The 19,214-nt window shown below is 62.9% G+C and overlaps 1 protein-coding gene across 1 annotated transcript; it reads left to right on the forward strand.

The window, feature by feature from the left end:
* The first annotated feature begins 2,019 nt into the window (after nt 1-2,019).
* Nucleotides 2,020-4,454, forward strand: LPAR2 (lysophosphatidic acid receptor 2). Its single transcript, XM_040986368.1, has 2 exons — nt 2,020-2,755; nt 4,065-4,454. Exons 1-2 carry the CDS (start codon nt 2,023-2,025, stop codon nt 4,382-4,384), a joined length of 1,053 nt encoding a protein of 350 aa, XP_040842302.1. The 5' UTR covers nt 2,020-2,022; the 3' UTR covers nt 4,385-4,454.
* Nucleotides 4,455-19,214: the final 14,760 nt, after the last annotated feature.

Raw genomic sequence — 19,214 nt, forward strand, 5'->3', positions numbered from 1 at the left:
GCTCACGTTCACGGTCAGTGTTCCTGGTCCGTGAGAACCTCGGGGTCCACTCTGGCCTCTGACCCCTTCGGGGGGCCTTTTGCTGCTTTAGGTAGGCACCATCCCACCTCTGACTGCCAGTGTCACTGAACCAGGCTGCCCCCAGCTGGTGACTGGCAGCCCAGACGCCGCCAGCACTACCCATGCGTGGTGCCCGGGATGTGGTGGGCTCCGAATAAACCACGTGCTGGGGTCGTGACGTGTGATTCTGCTAACGAGAGCGCCCAGGAGCCAAGCCCCCTAAAGCACCCCGTATTCCAACCAGGGAAATCAAGGCACACACCCCCTCCACACTGTTTTTGTTTTGGCCCGATCCCCCTTACACCTGTGGGTAAAACAGTCCCGCCTGCTGACTGAGTCATGCCAGAGCCTGGGCCTCGTGTCCCCAGACCGGTCCTGTGCAATCAGGCACATAGAACGAAAGGACAGATAACCGGGACAATAGGGCCGTGTGCTCCGGCCCGTGGGAGCCCAGCATCGCCTCTGGAAGGCGGCGGCAGCTGCAAGGTCAGAGGCCAGGCCAGGGACAGCGCTGCCCCCGGAGGAGGGCTGGAAGAAAGGAGAGCACGGGGCGATCAGCTGGGGAGCGGAGCCGGTGTTGGGGGTGAGGGAACAGCGGAGTGGGCAGGGAGGGTCCGTGCCCCAGCCTGGCTGCAGGCTCGGGAAGCCGAGGCATGGGCGGGGGTCTCCAAGTCGGATCAGGGCGTGGCTTGCAGCTCGGCGGAGGATTGGCCGCGAGGGCTGGCGGGGGAGAGGAGGGAGGGGGTGCCGACCCTGAGACCCCGACGCTGCCCGCGATCACGGCGGCGCGACTTTCACCGGCGTGTGTTGAGTCAACTCCAAGAAAGTGCGGGCGCTTTAAGGTGCGCGCAGGATCCCTCCCCGGGGATGAGGGTCCCGCGCCGGAAATGGAGGGGTCCACCGGTGGGGAGGAGGAGGAAGGACGGAGCAGGGAATGGGCAGCAGTTTCCGGGCGACCTGGGGGGCTCGGTTCCTCCTCCCCGCCAACCCCGCGGCCAGGTGCTGGAGGTGGCCGCGGAGCGGGGCGGGGCTCCCCGCAGGTGCCGCCCCCCCAGGTGACGGGAGGGCGGGGCTTCGCGGCGGGGGTGGGGCGTCGGGGACCCCGCCTCTGTCGGACGCGCCCTGTGGGTTCCCGCCGCGGCCATCGGGAGGGGTGGGCCAGGGTACCCCGGCTCGCCCCAGCCCCTTGGAGAGCGCGCTCCGGGTGCTGCGTGACGCGCGCCCCAGGTGAGGCCCGCAGGGGCGCGGGACGGGGTGGGCGCGGCACGTGGCCGCGGGGTCTGGGGCGCCGCCGCCTCCTCCTCTTCCTCCCCCATCTCCTGCAGGCCTGGGCCGGGCGCGGGGTGGCCTCCGCGCTGTTGCACGCTCCCCGAACGCCCTCTTTGTGCTGGGTCCAACCGGAACGGCTCGGTGCCCCACCCGCTCCGGCCGCCCTGGCACCTCTCAGTCCTGCGTCCCCAAGCCCCCTTGCAGGTTCTCCCCAGTGCCCCCGCTCACCTCCTTGCCCCAGTCTTACCCGCAGGGTCCCAGCAAGTGTTTCAACCACGGGGCACACGCACCCGCGCGCGCGCACACACAGGGACCCCACACACACACCCGCTTCCTGCTTTCCCCGCCCTGGCCCTGTACATGGCCTTGTCATCAAAATGACTTTCCCTTATCTGATCAAGCAGTTCCCACACCCTTGGGTCCTGGCCCCTCGCCCTCGGCTCCCCTGCTCACTCTCCTCCACCCGACCCACGACCACCTGCGGCACTGGGTGGACCCCCGGGGGCGATGGGATCCGACCAGGTTTGAAAACCAAAACAAATCATTGATCCAGGAATTTTTAAATTCCCCGCCCCAGTTTGAGGCCCTTCCCAATCCCATGATCACTCAGTCCCAGTGGATCTGCCCTGGCCACTGGCTGCACCCCGCCTTCCTCCCTCTCACCCAGCCCCCATCCCATTCCAGGCCATCACCATGGGCCAGTGCTACTACAACGAGACCGTGGGCTTCTTCTACAACAACAGCGGCAAGGAGCTCAGCTCGCACTGGCGGCCCAAGGACGTGCTGGTGGTGGCGCTGGGGCTGACGGTGAGCGTGCTGGTGCTGCTGACCAACCTGCTGGTCATCGCGGCCATCGCCTGCAACCGCCGCTTCCACCAGCCCATCTACTACCTGTTGGGAAACCTGGCGGCGGCCGACCTCTTCGCCGGCGTGGCCTACCTCTTCCTCATGTTCCACACGGGACCCCGGACCGCGCGCCTCTCGCTGCGCACCTGGTTCGTGCGCCAGGGCCTGTTGGACACCAGCCTCACGGCCTCCGTGGCCACGCTGCTGGCCATCGCCGTGGAGCGCCACCGCAGCGTGATGGCCGTGCAGCTGCACAGCCGCCTGCCCCGCGGCCGCGTGGTCATGCTCATCGTGGGCGTGTGGCTGGCCGCCCTGGGCTTGGGGCTGCTGCCCGCCCACTGGTGGCATTGTCTCTGCGCGCTGGACCGCTGCTCGCGCATGGCTCCTCTGCTCAGTCGCTCCTACCTGGCCGCCTGGGCCCTGTCCAGCCTGCTCGTCTTCTTGCTCATGGTGGCTGCCTATGCTCGCATCTTCTTCTACGTGCGCAGACGGGTGCAGAGAATGTCGGAGCACGTCAGCTGCCATCCCCGCTACCAGGAGACCACGCTGAGCCTCGTTAAAACCCTGGGCATCATCCTAGGTGTGTGCGCCGGGGACCCTGCCTCCTCACTCTGCCCTGCTCACTCTGCCCTCTGCCCTCCTCACTCTGCCCTCTGCCCTCCTCCCTCTGCCCTCCTCACTCTGCCCTCTGCCCTCCTCCCTCTGCCCTCCTCACTTTGCCCTCTGCCCTCCTCCCTCCGCCCTCTGCCCTCTGCCCTTCTCACTCTGCCCTCTGCCTTCCTCACTCTGCCCTCTGCCCTCCTCCCTCCGCCCTCTGCCCTCCTCCCTCCGCCCTCTGCCCTTCTCCCTCTGCCCTCTGCCCTTCTCACTCTGCCCTCTGCCTTCCTCACTCTGCCCTCTGCCCTCCTCCCTCTGCCCTCTGCCCTTCTCACTCTGCCCTCTGCCCTTCTCCCTCTGCCCTCTGCCCTTCTCCCTCTGCCCTCTACCCTCCACCCTCTGCCCTCCGCCCTCTACCCTCTGCCCTCCGGCCTCTGCCCTCTGCCCTCCGCCCTCTGCCCTCCTCCCTCCGCCCTCCACCCTCTGCCCTCCTCACTTTGCCCTCTGCCCTCCTCCCTCTGCCCTCTGCCCTCCGCCCTCTGCCCTCCTCATTCTGTCCTCCTCCCTCTGCCCTCCTCCCTCTGCCCTCTGCCCTCCGCCCTCTGCCCTCTGCCCTCCGCCCTCTACCCTCCGCCCTGCGCCCCCACATCACTGCCTAGGGAGCCGGGGATCCAGACCCGCCACGCGCCCTACTCCTCATCCCCTGGGAGCTGGCGCATGGGATTGCTAGATGGAAACCCTCCCAGTGAGCAGCGAATTCAGCTTTCAGGGTCTGGCTCTTTGGGGTGTGGGCTGGAATCCCCTTTTATTCTGAGTTTTATCTTAGAAAGTTTTCTTTTGTACCCAATATATGTTATTTTCTTTATGTAAGGTGAACATTTTTAAATTAAAGATTTATTTTCGTTGGCTAGCCAGATATACAGAACGAGGAGGCAGAGAGGAAGATCTCCCATTCCGTGCTTCACTCTGCAGGTGCCTGCGTGGCCGGAGCTGAGCCCATCTGAAGCCAGGAGCCCGGAGCCTCCTTGGGGTCTCCTATGCAGGTGCAAGGCAAGGACCTTAGCTCCTAGGCTACCTCACCGGGCCCAATAAATAAATCTCTTTGTGAAAAAAGAAAGTTTTTTTTTTTTTTTCCTCTAAGCAAGAGAGGCATTTTGGAAGCCAGCCAGCCACGCTGCGCGTCCTTTGCCCCTTCACGGTGAGCTGTGGACACCCTCCGGCAGCCCCTTCTCCCAGTCCCAAACTCCCTCCTTTCCAAAGCCACCCTCACCCTGGCCTTTTCCATCGCGCAGGGGCGTTCGTGGTCTGCTGGACCCCGGGCCAAGTGGTCCTGCTGCTGGATGGCCTCAACTGCAGGTCGTGCAACGTGCTGGCCGTGGAGAAGTACTTCCTGCTGCTGGCCGAGTCCAACTCGTTGGTCAACGCCGCCGTGTACTCGTGCCGCGATGCCGAGATGCGCCGTACCTTCCGCCGCCTGCTCTGCTGCCTCTGCCGCGGCCGGGCCGGCCTGGAGTCCGAGCGCCGCTGTGCGTCCTCTCCCGGGGGCGCCGGGGCCAGCACGCGCATCATGCTGCCCGGGAACGGCCACTCGCTCATGGACTCGACCCTGTAACCACGCTGAGCCCGGTGCAGGCTCGCTGCCGACCCTGCAACCACCCCGAGCCCGGTGCAGGCTCGCTGAGGACCCCTGCAACCACCCCGAGCCCAGTGCAGGCTCGCTGCCGACCCTGGAACCACCCCGAGCCCGGTGCAGGCTCGCTGAGGACCCCTGCAACCACCCCAAGCTCGGTGCAGGGACCCCTGGAACCACCCCGAGCCCGGTGCAGGCTTGCTGCGGACCCCTGCCCACCTCCTCTCACATCCCTTCCACGTGGGGGACTTCCAGGAGTGGCACACGTCCAAAGGCGCAGAGCCTCACTGGCCGTGTCAGGGTCAGGGCTCATTGCTGAGTCCCTGTGGATGCCGTGTGTGGATTTTAACGCTGCCATCATCTCAGGTTTGGAAAAAAAAAAAAAACAAAAGCAAAAAAAAAAACAAACTTTTTTTTAAAACAGGACATTTTTTTTTTTCACTTTTTTCTGTTTGGTTCAACCTGGCGGATTGGCTTGTCCCAGCGGTGTGTTTGTTGGGGGAGCAGGTTGTCCAGGACAGACCCCCCTTCCTCCCCTCCAGGCCGATTTTCGGGGTCTAACTTCTCTCCCGACACAGGACTGAGGGCTGGGGAGCGGCATCAGAAATGGAGGTCTGTTTCGGACCCCTCCCAGCGGACCTGGCCGTGTTAGAACCAAGAAGGCTCGCAGGGGCATCTGCCCTGGGGAGCAAACCGGTCCCCCACTCGTACGAGCTCCAAAGCTTTTTATTTCCCCCCCAAATGTCTGGCACCGGCCGTGGCTAACCCTGGGAGAGGCAGGCAGGGCCATCTTGGTCTCCTCCCATGGGATGCTGGGCAGCCACGAGCGAGGGCTGACCCTGGCTTCACGGCAGCAGGTGCGGGAGCAGGTAGCCGGATCGGAAGGACCTGCTGACATCCGACACCTGCTTCTCGTGGCCGCTTCCCCTGCTGGACTGTCTGCAGCCCAAGTGGTCTGACCTTGGCCTTTGATCCATATTGGTCAGCGCCCCACCGTCTTCCTGCTTGCCCCACACGCCTCATGTGGGCCACCTTGGCACCGGGTGTCGCAGGTGGTCACAGCCAGGTGGACGGAGGCTGGCTTGGACCGCTGTCACTGTCTTTGTCCAGCTCTGCACACGAGCCTGACACGCTGGCCCTTGGGGGTCCACTGTGGCCATTAGAAGGAGGCTCACAGAGGTGGGTCCTCCGGCCCACGGCTGTCCAGCCTGGAAGGGGCATGGAGACGCGGGAGAGACGGACATTTTACATCCAAATGGCCTCAGAGGACACAGCTGGGCCGGGCCAAAGCCAGGAGCTCCTTCCGGGTCTCCCACGTGGGTGCTGAGGCCCAGGCACTTGGACTGACCTCCACTGCTCTCCCAGGCCACAGGCAGGGAGCTGGATCAGAAGTGAGGCAGCCGGGACTCGAACTGGTGCTGCTACGGGATGCCAATGCTACAGGTGGAGGCTTTTCCCAGTCTCATTTTTTTTTAAAGAAAGATTTATTTATTTTTATTGCAAATTCAGATATACAGAGAGGAAGAGAGACAGAGGAAGATCTTGTGTCTGATGATTCATTCTCCAGGTGCCTAGATGGCTGAGCTGAGCCAATCCGAAGCCAGGAGCCAGGAGCCTCTCCCGGGTCTCCCACCGGGTGCAGGGTCCCAAGGCTGTGGGCCATCCTCCACTGCTTTCCCAGGCCACAGGCAGGGAGCTGGGTGGGAAGTGGAGCAGCCGGGATTCGAACCTGCATCGCGGCGAAAGGATCCTGGGACTTGGGAGGGCGCCGTTGCCAAGGCAACGGGTCGGGAGAGGAAGCTGACTTGTTTGGGGGCGTGTCTCAGAAAATAAAAAATCCGTGTGCGAGGCACTGATTGGTTGGCAGCGGCCGAGGGGGCGGGTCTGCGGGCGTCCGGCGGCGCTGGTTGGCTGGCGGCGGCACGGGGGCGGGACTCCGGTTGGCGGGAGGCGGCTTTCCCCTCAGCGCCGCCCGTGGACGCCCCGCCCCGGCCGGACAGCGGCTCCTGTGGCGGGTGAGGCCTTCACCCACCGAGCCCGGACGAGGCCCAGGTCGGTGCCGGTCCCCGCGGGGCTGGAGGGGATGGAGGGGCCGGAAGGGCAGGAGGGGCAGGAGGGGCAGGAGGGGATGGAGGGGCAGGAGGGGCAGGAGGGGCGGGAGGGGATGGAGGGGCAGGAGGGGATGGAGGAGCCAGAGGGGATGGAGGGGCAGGAGGGGCAGGAGGGGCAGGAGGGGCCGGGATGGAGGGGCAGGAGGGGCAGGAGGGGCAGGAGGGGCCGGAGGGGACGGAGGGGATGGAGGGGCCGGAGGGGCAGGAGGGGCAGGAGGGGCAGGAGGGGCCGGGATGGAGGGGCAGGAGGGGCAGGAGGGGCAGGAGGGGCCAGAGGGGATGGAGGGGCAGGAGGGGCAGGAGGGGCAGGAGGGGATGGGGGGATGGAGGGGCCGGTCCCCGTGGGGCTTCGGGGTCATTAGGATGCAGAGGGGGTTGGGATCACCAGGATGGAGCAGGGTTTTGGGGTCACCACACTGGAGCTGGGGTTCGGGGTCACCACAATGGAGAGAGGTTTGGGGGTCACCAGGACGGAGCAGGGTTTTGGGGTCACAGGATGGAGCGGAGTTTCGGGGTCACCAGGTTGGAGGGGGCCGGGATGTGGCTGTAGGACTTTGGGGAACCATCCTAAAGTGGAAGGGGTGCTCCTGGGGAAGGAGCTTGTGGGGTGTCGGGACAGGGGGTCCTTTGCACCCAGAAGGGGGCAGCAGTAAATTCTGGTGAGAGTGTGTGGGAATGGGCAGTTTTGGGGGGTCAGATAACGGTGTGGGGGAACTTGGGGTGCTCTGAAGTTGGCACCTTGAGGCACTTTCTGACACACAGTTCCCTGGGTGGGCTGGGAGGGACTGAGGGGCACCCCAACACCTTCCGACCCCCTTTCCCTTCTCTTTTTAAATAAACTGGCAAATGTTGGCAGGAACACGTGGCTTTGGTGCGAGGTGCCACGCTGGGCGAGGACGATGCAGCTCATGGCACACACCCTGGGGCAGGCTCGGTTCCTGGGGGCCCTGCCACCCGTGGGGGAGACCCGAAGAGGCTCCTGGCTCCTGACTTGGGATTGGCTCGGCTCCAGGCCATCCAAGCAGAGCCCCAGGGGCTTGAAGCGGCTCACACCTGTGAGATGTGGCTTTTCCCACTGTGACACAGGCCGCTGCGGCCAACGCCTGAAGCAGGAACAAGAGCGAGCTGTCAGGCTGGGACCTCCCTGCCCAGGGTGGGAGGAAGGAGGCGGCTGGAGCTGGGGAAGCCCCCACGGCGCCCCGCCGCCGCCACCGGAGCCGTCTCTGGCATCTGACCAGAAGCTGCGGTTTTGAGTAAGAGCCGTCGTGGTGTTGTTGGGACCCACGAGTGAGGAAGTGAGGGTGTCGTCTTGTGCTTGTCCTGGGCGGAAGCTCCACGCTGACATGCTGACATGTTGCTCTGGGGCCAGCACCGTGGGATGGGGTGTTGAGCGTCTCACTGTGGCACCAGAATGCCACAGGGGTGCCAGTGTGTGTCCAGGCTGCTCCACTTCCCACCCAGCTCCCTGCCTGTGGCCTGGGAAAGCAGTGGAGGACGGCTCAGAGCCTTGGGACCCTGCACCCGCGTGGGAGACCCGGGAGAGGCTCCTGGCTCCTGGCTTCAGATCAGCTCAGCTCTGGCTGTTGCAGCCACTTGGGGAGTGAACCAGCAGATGGAAGATCTTTCTGTCTCGCCTTGTCCCTGTAAATCTGCCTTATTAATAACAATTACAAATAAAGCATTAATAAAAATTAAGTAGCTGCTCTTTGTTGAAATCCTGCAAACATTTTATGTCCTTTTGGAAGAATCGCAGCCGGCATCGTGGCACAGTACATAAACTGTCTGTCTGTTGCTCCGACAGTGTAGGACTTTTCCGCTTTGAGCCCCGGCTCGCCTGCCTCTCCTCTCGCCCTTCGGCCTCCCGGCGCCTGGTTCTCCGTGAGCGCGTTTCCGGCCCGGCCCTTCCACGTGACTTTTGAAGTAAATAGGCAGGCTCTGTTAGCAGAGACTGACTCACCCCCGACAGCCCCGAGGGCCAGGCGGAGCGCGGGAACTGCCAGGCCTCGCACTGGGTGCGGTGCCCGTGGTGACAGGCGCCCCATGCCTGAGCCGCGTGGAGCCAATGCGAAGGATGCCAGCCTGCGTGGGCAGCATCCTCACCCGCCGTGCCCATGGGAGACTTGCTGTCCCTGCTTTCTCACTCTGCCTTTCTAATAAATTAAATAAAATTTTTAATGCACAACCTTTAAGTAATCTACTGGGTCACTTCACCGGGCTGACTGCATGGCACGTGAATTTTATCGCAGCACCACTGGTGTACTGGAACGCCTGCTGTGGGGTGAGCCGCCTCCTGGGACACCTGCAAGCGTGCCTGGTTCGGGTCCCATCTACTCTGCTTCCAGCTGTTGGGCCTGGACCGGGCTGCTCCAGCCATTTGGGGAATTAAGCTGCATCTCTCTCTCTCTCTCTCTCTCTCTCTCTCTCTCTCTCTCTCTCTCTCAGCTTGCTTTTCAGTAGATTAAAACTAAACACAGAAACGTTTACAATTTACTGCATGAGCTTTAAGGTTCAAGAGCGTGTGCCTATCACACTGGGCCCGCGGCCGGACGTTCCAGACACTTCCAGAAGGTTGTGAAAAACCAGCCAACATCAACTTGAGCTCCGTTTTGCTGGGGACATTTGGAGGGGAACCCGTGTGCACACACACGCAGACACACGCACGCTCGCAGCCCCTGCCCCCGTGGCGAGGCTTCCCCAGCAGGCCTGCCCACCGGCTGCGGTTCCCTCGTGTTTTTTCATCCCGTCTCGGGTTTGTTTCTCTGACTCAGCCCCCTGGAACGCCCTGGCACGGGCGGGCGCCAGCGAGCTGGGTGAGGGTGTGAGCGTGATTAATGGGCCTAGCCGGTGAAGCTTGCTTCGGCCTGTCACCCATGACCTGCTTCCCGCCGGTCCCGCGCGTGGGCTGCAGACTCGGGGCTCGCTCACAGACACCTGGGATCTGACTTGGCACCGGCACCGGGAGTGGCTGAGCCGGCTGCTTCCAGAACTTTCTAAGGCTTTCCCCATGGCCTCCATTGGCTGTGTGCTTGGATTGAGACTGAAGTCTGTCTTTAAGATTTATTTGTTTTTGTTGGAAAGTCAGATATACAGAGAGGAGGAGAGACAGAGAGGAAGATCTTCCATCCGCTGGTTCACTCCCCAAGTGAATGCAACGGCTGGAGCTGAGCCGATCCAAAGCCAGGAGCCAGGAGCCTCTCCCGGGTTTCCCACGCGGGTGCAGGGTCCCAATGCTTTGGGCCGTCCTCCACTGCTTTCCCAGGTCACAGGCAGGGAGCTGGATGGGAAGTGGGGCTGCTGCAACATGAACTTAGTGTGTGCAAGGCGAGGGCTTTAACCACTAGGCCACCACACCAGGCCCCTTGATGCCCTTTAACTCCATGCTGCATGTAGGCTCTAGCGCAGTGGTAGTCAGGGCTTCGCCTGTGTGGTCTCACATGGCAAAGCCGTGCTCCACCTGGCACGTATCCTAGGTGGTTTGCTTTACTGGGATCTTATCACTTTCCCCAGAAGGAAATGGAAGACAACGTAGGGGTGGCGGGGGAGGTGACCCCGTCTACATCCGGGTCTCCCACGTGAGCGGCAGGCACGGTCGCTGGGCGCAGCTGCTGGTCTCCGGGTGGCTAATGAGGACCCCGGGGGAGTTAGGGGACCCGCCTGGGATGCCAGCTGGAGCACTCTGCAGTGTCTGCGAGAAGAGCTTGCTGTAATTAGTGTAAGGACCGACTAATGACGGTAATTGAGCGTGCTCGGGGAGGACACAGAAGGAAATCGTGTGCCAAGAGGGCTGGCACGCAGCACGAGCTGGGCCCTAACCCACACGGGGCCGGGGCACCAGGTCAACGGCATGCTCACGCTGACCCGGGCTCTGGCGGTCTTGCCAGGACACTTCTGTTCCAAAGTCATTTTGTTGTTGTGGTGGTGAAATCGAAAGTCAGATATACAGAGAGGAAGAAAGATGGAGAGGAAGATCTTCTGTCTGATGATTCACTCCCCAGGTGACCGCAACGGCCAGAGCTGGTCTGATCCGAAGCCAGGAGCCAGGAGCCCCTCCCAGGGCTCCCACGCAGGTGCAGGGTCCCAAGGCTGTGAGCCGTCCTCCTCCCAGCACTGTCTTAACGGTCTAGACCACATGGTCACCACAGGAACTTCCTGACCATCGAGACAGGCCGTGTCTTGCTAGTGTCAAAACACGCCACTTGGGAGTTTAAACACAAGCATTTTCATGCCTGCCACTGAGAGCTCCACAAGGCCGGGAAGGAGGGAGAGGCCAAGTGTGCAGCCCCTTCTGCCTGAATCTCCGTTTATTCCGGCTGTGAGAGCAGGTACCGCCAGCAAGCTTTCCTAGGGTCCGGCTGCCTGGTTGCAATGGCCCGGCTGCCCTCTGGCGGTCACCTTGCAGATCCAGCCATTTCATAGAGGTTTTAGTTACATAGTAACTGCCCCTAATCCTTGCAGGAAACAGTCTTACCTTCTGTGACCACAAACAAGAGGATACATTTAACAATCTCTCCTTTTAACAAAGTAGTCACTTGTTACAAAACTGGCTACTTTTTTTTTTTTTAACATTTACTTTATTTGTATTGGGAAGTCAGATACACAGAGAGGAGGAGAGATAGAGAGGAAGATCTTTCATCGGCTGGTTCAGGCCCCAAGCAGCCTCCCGGGCCAGAATTGAGCTGATCTGACCAGGAGCCAGGAGCATCTTCTGGGTGTCCCACCCACAGCGGTGTAGGGTCCCAAGGCTGTGGGTGACGTAAAAGCTTCGAATTTCCTTTGCAGAGCAGAGCTGAGGGTCTCACGTGTGCCCCCTTAGCCCAAGAGGGGCATTTTCCATCCCTTAACCCTGGGGAGACCCAGATGGAGGGTGTGCGTGCATGCCTGCTCCAAGGAGCTGGGGCTGCAAGGGGAAGACCCCCGACACCATCCCAGCACGCTGGGCATCTTCCCAGGGCAGCTGCGGCCCGAAGGCCCAGCGCTCCCGGAGCGCAGGAACAGCCACCTGTCAGAAAAAAACACAAGCTATCCTAAAACACAAGATGCTGGTCTACCCGCTAGGGACCGCGCAGGCGCACTGCGAGCGGCGGGGGGCGGGACGGGGGCGGGGCCGGTGGTTAGGGGCGGAAGCGGCGGGCCCGCAGCGAGCGGTTTCCGCTTCCGCGGGCGGCCGGAAGTCGGCGTCTCAGTGCTGCGCCAGGGCGGGAAGGTGGCGGTGGGCGCCCGTGCGGCGCTGGTGGGGCCTGGTGGGGCCTGGTGGGGCCTGGTGGGGCCTGGTGGGGCCTGGTGGGGCGCTGAGCGGGACCCGGAGGCCGCGGGACGGCCCAGCCCATCAACAGCCTCGACGACTCGACTTCCGGCGACGCGGAGCCCCGGTGAGCCACTTGAACGACCTATTCTGTCCTCCTCCTCCTGCACCCCGTCCCGTCCTGCTCCTGCACCCCGTCCCATCCTCCTTGTGCACCCCGCCACCTCCTCTTGCACCCTGTCCCGTCCTGCACCCCCTCTCCTCCTCCTGCACCCCGTCCCGTCCTGCTCCTGCACCCCGTCTCCTCCTGCACCCCGTCCCGTCCTGCTCCTGCACCCCGTCCCGTCCTGCTCCTGCACCCCGTCTCCTCCTGCACCCCGTCCCGTCCTGCTCCTGCACCCCGTCCCGTCCTCCTTGTGCACCCCGCCACCTCATCCTGCACCCCGTCCCGTCCTGCACCCCCTCTCCTCCTCCTGCACCCCGTCCCGCCCTCCTTGTGCACCCTGCCACCTCTTGCATCTTGGTGCTTCCTCCTGCTGCTGTTTCGGGGTGTCGGAGTGCGGGGCCGAGCTGGGCCTGGCAGCTGAAAGGGGTTAGGAGGGGCAGGGTCTCTCCTCTCGTGCACACCCCACACCCCTGGGGTGTCAGTGGTATTTGGGGGGCATCCACCTCAGTTTTCGAAGCCTTCAAGCAGCAAGTTGTGGCTGGCTTGTTGTCTGAGGACGCTTGCAAGGACTGGGGCTCGGGGGTTCAGCAGTGGGTCCAGCCTGAGCTGGTGTGGAAGGGTGGGTGGCCCCCCAACATTAACAACACGCCGCAACACAGACAGGGTCTGGGATTCTGGGCGGGAGTCAGGGCTGCAGGCAGACCAAGCTGCATTGGAGTTGTTGGAACCTTCTAAGGGCTGTGGTGTGTGAAAGGTCTCAACTGCAGCACCTTCTACCGCCCCCTCCCCTCCAGGCACCCTTGGTCCCGCCTGCCTGCAGCAACAGCTGGCTTCAACAGGCGAAAAGTTAATTTTTTTTCCCGTTTCCTCTGTCCACCAGCTATTATTGCTGGTGCTTATTTGCCGTCCTCCACTGCTTTCCCAGGCCGCAGGCAGGGAGCTGGGTGGGAAGCGGGGCCGCCAGGGCTGGAAGTGGCTATCGCGGGCTGCTGGGGTCACAGGTAGTGGCATTGCACAGGCCCTGGGCTGCCGCGTGGTCCCTGGGATCGAGCTTTGGTTTAGTCCGGGTGTGCCCAAGTTCTAGGCTGCTGGATCGAGTTCTGCGCGAGTCTGGGTGCGGTTTGTGCTTGGAGGGGCGGAGCTGCAGAGTCGGGGTGCGGTTTGTGCTTGGAGGGGCGGAGCTGCAGAGTCGGGGTGCAGTTTGTGCTTGGAGGGGCGGAGCTGCAGGTGCCCCAGCAGGGAGTTTGGAGGCTACTCGCCCAGGGGTGGGCTCTGATATGGGCAGTGCACAGGGAAAGCCGGCGGTCCCTCTTGGTGTTTGCCCTGGGACGATGGAGCTCTCTGCACCGAGGTGGGGAAGACTTGCAGAGGTGGGGGTCAGGTGGAAGAGTCTCCTGGCTTCCGATTGGCTCAGCTCCAGCCATTGCGGCCACCTGGGGAGTGAATCATCAAATGGAAGATCTTGCTCTGTCTATCTGCCTTTCCAATAAAAATAAAATAAATCTTAAAAAAAAAAAAAAGAAGTCTCTTTGGGGTGGCTGGTCCCAGCGTCATAGCCAAGGGTTGCTGCTGGCTCCTGGAGCAGCCAGGAGACCCCTCCAGCCCCAGGCAGGAAAGCGGGTCACCCTGGCCAGGGGCAGCATGGCAGGGCGCTGTCCGCGTCCCTGTTCTTGCTGAACTGGCCCACGGGGGCTCACTGGGTTCCAGGGGCTGTTACATTCCCAAAGAAGAACCTAAAAGATTCCACTGTGGTGGTTCAGTGGCTAAACCTTCCCTATGCAGGTGCCAGGGGCTCTGGTTCGAGTCCCGGCTGCTCCACTTCCCACCCAGCTCCCTGCCTGTGGCCTGGGATCGCAGTGGAGGACGGCTCAAAGCCTTGGGACCCTGCACCCGCGTGGGAGACCTGGAACAGGCTCCTGGCTCCTGGCTTTGGATCGGCTCAGCTCTGGCTGCTACAGCCACTTAAGAAGAAAATTGATGGATGGAAGATCTTCCTCTGCGTCTCTCCTTCTCTTTATAATCTGCCTTTCTAATAAAAATAAGTAAATCTTAAAAAAAAAAATTCGAATAGAAGGTTCCAGTAGGATTTCACAGGGGCGTGGCTTGCCCCTGCAGGTGTCCTAGAACAACCACTTCCTGGGTGAGCCTCCTCCTGTTGGGGTACAGCACTGGTGCCCCAGGACGAGCGGGCTCTGCCCTCTAGCGGCCGTGTGAGTTCCGCCCTCGGGTCTCTAACTGGCTCGCCAACAAGAGGATGCGGTTACAGAAAGCACATGGACAGGTTCCAGGAGGAAGCCACCGGGTACGCCAGGCAAGCCGCCACCTCGGACGCGCCTGACGTCAGGGTGCTGCTCGGCCCAGCTCTGGTGGGGGAGGCGGGCCAGGGGTGCGGGTGGAGCTGGCTGTCCCCGGCGGCCGGCCCTGGTGGCCGTCGGAGGGACAGAGCCTGGAAGCTCCTGCATTGCCACCGAAGCCCGCACAGAGGCCTGGTGACCCCTCTGATGCTGGGGTCCGTGCGGTAGGTGTGGGTGACACGCAGGTGTGAGAACGGCTCCCTGCTTGACAGGGCCCGGGGAGCTTCCAGCCGTGTGGCAGGCCCGGCGGGTGTCTCTCTGACCACCGTGACGCGGTCTCACCCCCTTTTGCATGGACACTCCAGCACCCCACTGAGAATTCTGTAATCTGTGGAGGCATCGTTTGCCCCTTGAGATGGCTTTGGGCACCAACGTGAGCTTGAGAGTTACTGTTCATGTCCCTGTGAGTGGGCCTTTACCTGCGCAGGAAGACAGTTAAACCCACGCCGTTTCCGGAATCCTTATTGCGCGCCCACCATTGCCCAGACATGTAGCATCCCTTCTGAAACGGCTTGATAAGAATTTTACAAACTAGTGGAAGTGATGAGAGTATGGGCTGAAACTGCTATGACAAAAATATAGTTAGTGGGACGCTGAAGCTTAGCCTGTCGTTGCATGTCTTTAGAGCATAGAAAATGTAGTGGTTTTAGCCACTTTCATAATTTTTTAACTAGAGGAAATGTAGGGTGATTTTACTAACATCATATAGATGTACTTTTGATTATTGTTTGACTGTTTATGAGGTTGTAGAGCCTGCAGTTGGAGGGGATTTAATGTTTGAAACTTTTTGCCTTAGATCTTTGTTTTTTTCTCTTTTGATGCATTTCTCCCTGGAGTGATGGAGAAGTAGGAGTGTGTTGCTGATTAAGATGTGTTGTGTACTGAGCACCCCCGCTGCCGGAAGGGGGAGCACCCCCTTGTCCATTGTGGAGTAGAGGGGGTGACCCCCAGCCGCGGGGCACGGCACCCTGCATTTCCTGCTGTGGCCACGAGGGGCCGCCCCCGTTTGAAAAACAAGGAGGGTCCCCCCAGCTCTCCATCGGGGACCCTGAAATGAGCTGGCCTCCCTGGGAGATGCACACTTCACAGCGGGGCGTCCTGCAGTCCAGGAGGGAGTCTGGGCCCTGGGGGGGATGGACGGGGTGGGAGCAGGCCCGGCCAACAGAGGACACCTGCAAGGGGTGAGCCTCCCCTCGCAGGGGGTGTGCAAGTCCACCAGGGGACTCCTGCAGGAGTGGGGCCACGGGGCCTGACTCCCCAAGGAGGAGTGCGGGCGGTGGGGTTGGGCAGGGAAAGTGTGACAGCGCCCCGTAAGAGGGGCGAGGGTGGCCCGGCCGGGTGACCGCGCCCAGGGTCAGGGAGGGACACTGCCTGCCTGGTGAAACCTAAGCCGGGCCTGGCCCTGTGGCCCGCGCTCTTGTTTTTCCAGCGGCTTCCGACCGCAGCCAGATTCCTCCGGGGCGGCCATCTCCAGACGCAGACCGCGGCCAAGGCCTGGCAAGGCACTTCCCTCCCCTGTCCCCCGCCCCCGGCCCTCATAGGCACCTCCCCCACCCCATCAGGGCCGGGTGGGGGGCCCGGGTGCACGGGGCGACCCCTGCCAAGCCCCCAGCTCCCGGACTCTGGGAAGTGGGCATAGCCACAGAACTGGGCCTCCCAGAGGGCTGCTGGCAGTACCCCAGAAAGCTGCCTTTGTTCCCCCGACAACAGGGGGCCAGGTGACACGTGGCAAAGTCAGGGGTCCCTAAAATGTCCCAAGCTCAAGGTTTTCTGGACATTTCGAGCCTACCTTGTCAAACTCCTGCCCACCCGTCTAAGCCCGTGTCAGAATGCCCCTCCGCCCTCTCGGGAAGCCTCCGCCCAGCTCCCCCAGCCCCTCTCGGCCCTCACCCTGCTGACCGGAGCAGGCTGAGGTGACGCGCTGGTTGTTGGTGGGGCTGTGTGTGCGTGACCAAGCACACAGCGTGGGCCCCAGGGCTCATGCATCCTCGCAACCATCACGTGGGTACACGCGTGCACGTGTGTGTCATGCTTGGTGCTGCGACAGGTGGCCCGGGCAGCCCCGATGCCGTGGTGACACCTTTGCAGGCCAGGAGTGCGGCTGGAGCCGGCCCCTTACCATGCACTGCAGTCAGAGTGGGGTACCCTCCAGGGCGTGTGTGTGGGCAGCCTGGATGCCACCCCCACTCGCTCCCCGCGACCTTCTCTGCCATGCTGGCCCCAGCTGTGAGCTCCAGCAGGCGAGCGGGCGCGGCTGAGGCCGGGGAGGCCCCGCCAGGCAGCCAGCCTGGGGACATACCTGAGGTTTGGCAGTGTGGGGCGGCCGGGGGCTGAGTCAGCAGCCGGGGCACTGGGAGGTGCCTGGAAACCTGGCTGGGACCCCAAGCCCCCAGCCCTGAGCCCCAGCCCTCGCTAAGGTCCTCACTCCACCCCCGGGGGCCAGAAGGTGTTGTGTGTGGCCAGCTGTGGTGTGCACACTGGGCTGCCGCGTGGGAGGCCATGGGGTGCTGGACGGAGTTGGTCTTGACCTCAGCCCTGGGGGGCGGGCGTGAGGGCGTCCCTGTGTAGGAGGGGGGCTCACAGGTGTACTGCATGGGCCGGAAGGTGGCAGCGCGGCGTGGGAAATAGTGTGTGGAGGCCCCCGGGGTCATGGACGGGGCTGGCGGTGTCGTGATGACAGGCATGGCCGGGTCAGGGACACAGCTCTGCATTTGCCTCCCCATATTTTGGCAGGGGGTGCGTGCCCTCACTGCTGCCTGCCTGGGACCCCATCTCCCACCTCTCCGCAGCGGGCTCTGTGGGCAGCTTCGGGCCGTGCCAGGCCGGCTGCAGGATGAGCAAGGCAGTCGGGGGGGCCAGGCCAGGTTCACGAGGCCGGCTGAGACGCCAGGGCCGCGCAGCCAGGACACGGGAGGCGGCCAAGGGGCCCGGGCGGGAAGGAGCAGACCCCATTTCCACGAAAGCCACACTTTCCAAGGAACGGAATCCATCTGGGCCGTGGCGTAGGAGGTGGGGTGTGTGTGTGGGGTCGTTAGTGAGGGGGAACCCTGTAACCCTCTGGGTGCCTCCTGGGGCTCCCAACACCCCGGGAGTTCCCAGGGCCCACTCACCTGCCCCGCCTGGCTGCCCACTTGCGACATTCCTACGCCTTGGCCCATGTCCCCGCCATGTGGTGCCACCTGGTGTCCCCGCCACGTGGCGTGTGCTGCCACCCTGATGTCCCCAGTTGCAGCCCTAGCATTGGGAAGGCAGCGTCATTGCCCCTGAGCACGTGTTTGTGGGGTCCCCCCAAGGGGAGTCTGCAAACATCAGGTGCCCTTGCAATGGGGAGGGGGGAGGAAGCTGTGTATGCAGTTGGCGCTCAGCATGTGCGCCTCTGGCCTCTTCCCCGCTTCCTTGGGCTCTGCAGCTTTAAGAGTGGCTCGCTGGAGGCGGCTTTTTCCCCTTGCTCTGGGATAGCCTGGTCCCCAAGGTGCTGTAAGCCGTTTAAGATCCCCCTAATTCTAAAATTATAAACTCTTGAAGCTGTGGGCAGGCCCCGGGGCCTCCTGTGCCCTCAGCTGACCCGAGGGTGGCTGGGGGAGGTCCCGTGAGGTCCCCTGGCTCCCCGCATCGCGTCCAGGGGCGGACAATGCGTTTTCCAGGAGGCGCACAGAGTCAGGGGGCGGGGTGCTGGGGCCGTGCTGCAGGAGAGAGGTGGCTGGGAAGTAAGGCCACCCCTTCCCTTCTGCTGTGCCCTCAGCTTGCCCATCTGGAACCTGGGGGCAGACGCTGCCCGGGTTGTCGGGCAGGTAAGAGTTGGGGTTCAGGGAGGCTTCCCCCATCCCGCTGGCTGCCATCCCCAGCTTGTTTCTGGTCCAGCCTTGGGAGGGCTTTGGGGACGTCCACCCCGCAGGCCCCCTGCACGAGGGGGGACCCCACTCCCACCCTGGGCTGGGCTGGGCAGGCAGGCGGCCGCCCCAGGGTTGGCCTGGCGGTGGCTGAAGCCGCGACATTTCTCAGTGAAAGGTATTCGGCGGGGAAGCAGGACACCTCATCAGCCTGCGCCTCCTCCAGCCGGAGGGCACTGACGGGGCCCCAGGGGAGGAGGGGGTTCCAGCACAGGGCATATATGGGGCTCACCCCCTGCCCAGATGGGCTCCCATTGGTTCCACACCTGGAGCGGGTGCGAAGTGGGGACCCTGGCCTCAGGCTGTGGGGTCAGGCTCAGGCGTGGGCAGGACCCGGGGCATGGCTACTGTGGCCTGTCTGCCCACCTCCCACCCCCCACACCGAGTTCCCTGCCTTGCATTTGGCCCGGGCCAGCCGGGCAGCAGGCCAGCTGGAGCCGGGAGCCGGCAGCTGTTCCAGGCCCGGGAGCGGGAGCAGTCGCTACCGTGCTCAGCGGGCCGGGCTGCCCCACAAGAGTGTCTGCACGTCGGTACCCGGGCACGGACAGGAAGACCACACTGCTTCCTGCTCCGGGTTGTACCCGTGCCCCCCAGGGGCCCTGTGCCCTCCTCCAGTCCAGCAGGCCGAGTGGGAAATGAATGCAGGATTTTTGTTTTTATGATTTATTTTTATTGGAAAGGCAGATTTACAGAGAGGAAGAGAGACAGAGAAAGATCTTGTATCCCCAACGAGGCCCCCACCCCATAACCCCCACCCCGTGGAGAGGGGGGGTCTGAGCACCAAATGTACCAGCCCCAGGGTGGGGGAACCCCAGAAGCCCTTCCCTGGCTATCACAGGACCCAGCCTGAATGCCCCCCAAAACCAGCTGGTCTCTTGGGGCTTTGCTTCAATAAATAACCCCAAAGAGCGAGGCGTGGGGTGGGGGGTGGGCTGGGGACAGCTACAGGCAGCTCAGGGCGCTCCTGGGGTCCGAGGGCACACGGGCGTCCAGCTGGCCTCATCCCGGGGAGCGCGCCCGGGGACTTGGGGGAGGCCCGGAGCCAGGGG

This window comes from Ochotona curzoniae, unplaced genomic scaffold (assembly GCF_017591425.1).
Source record: "Ochotona curzoniae isolate NIBS_2020 unplaced genomic scaffold, NIBS_Ocur_1.0 contig_4502, whole genome shotgun sequence".
NCBI classification, from domain to species: Eukaryota; Metazoa; Chordata; class Mammalia; order Lagomorpha; family Ochotonidae; genus Ochotona; species Ochotona curzoniae.

Coding starts and splice junctions, on each gene's coding strand:
- LPAR2 (XM_040986368.1), top strand. CDS start 2,023: ATGGGCCAGTGCTACTACAACGAGACCGTGGGCTTCTTCTACAACAAC. Junction 2,756..4,064: donor AACCCTGGGCATCATCCTAG/GTGTGTGCGCCG, acceptor TCCATCGCGCAG/GGGCGTTCGTGGTCTGCTGG.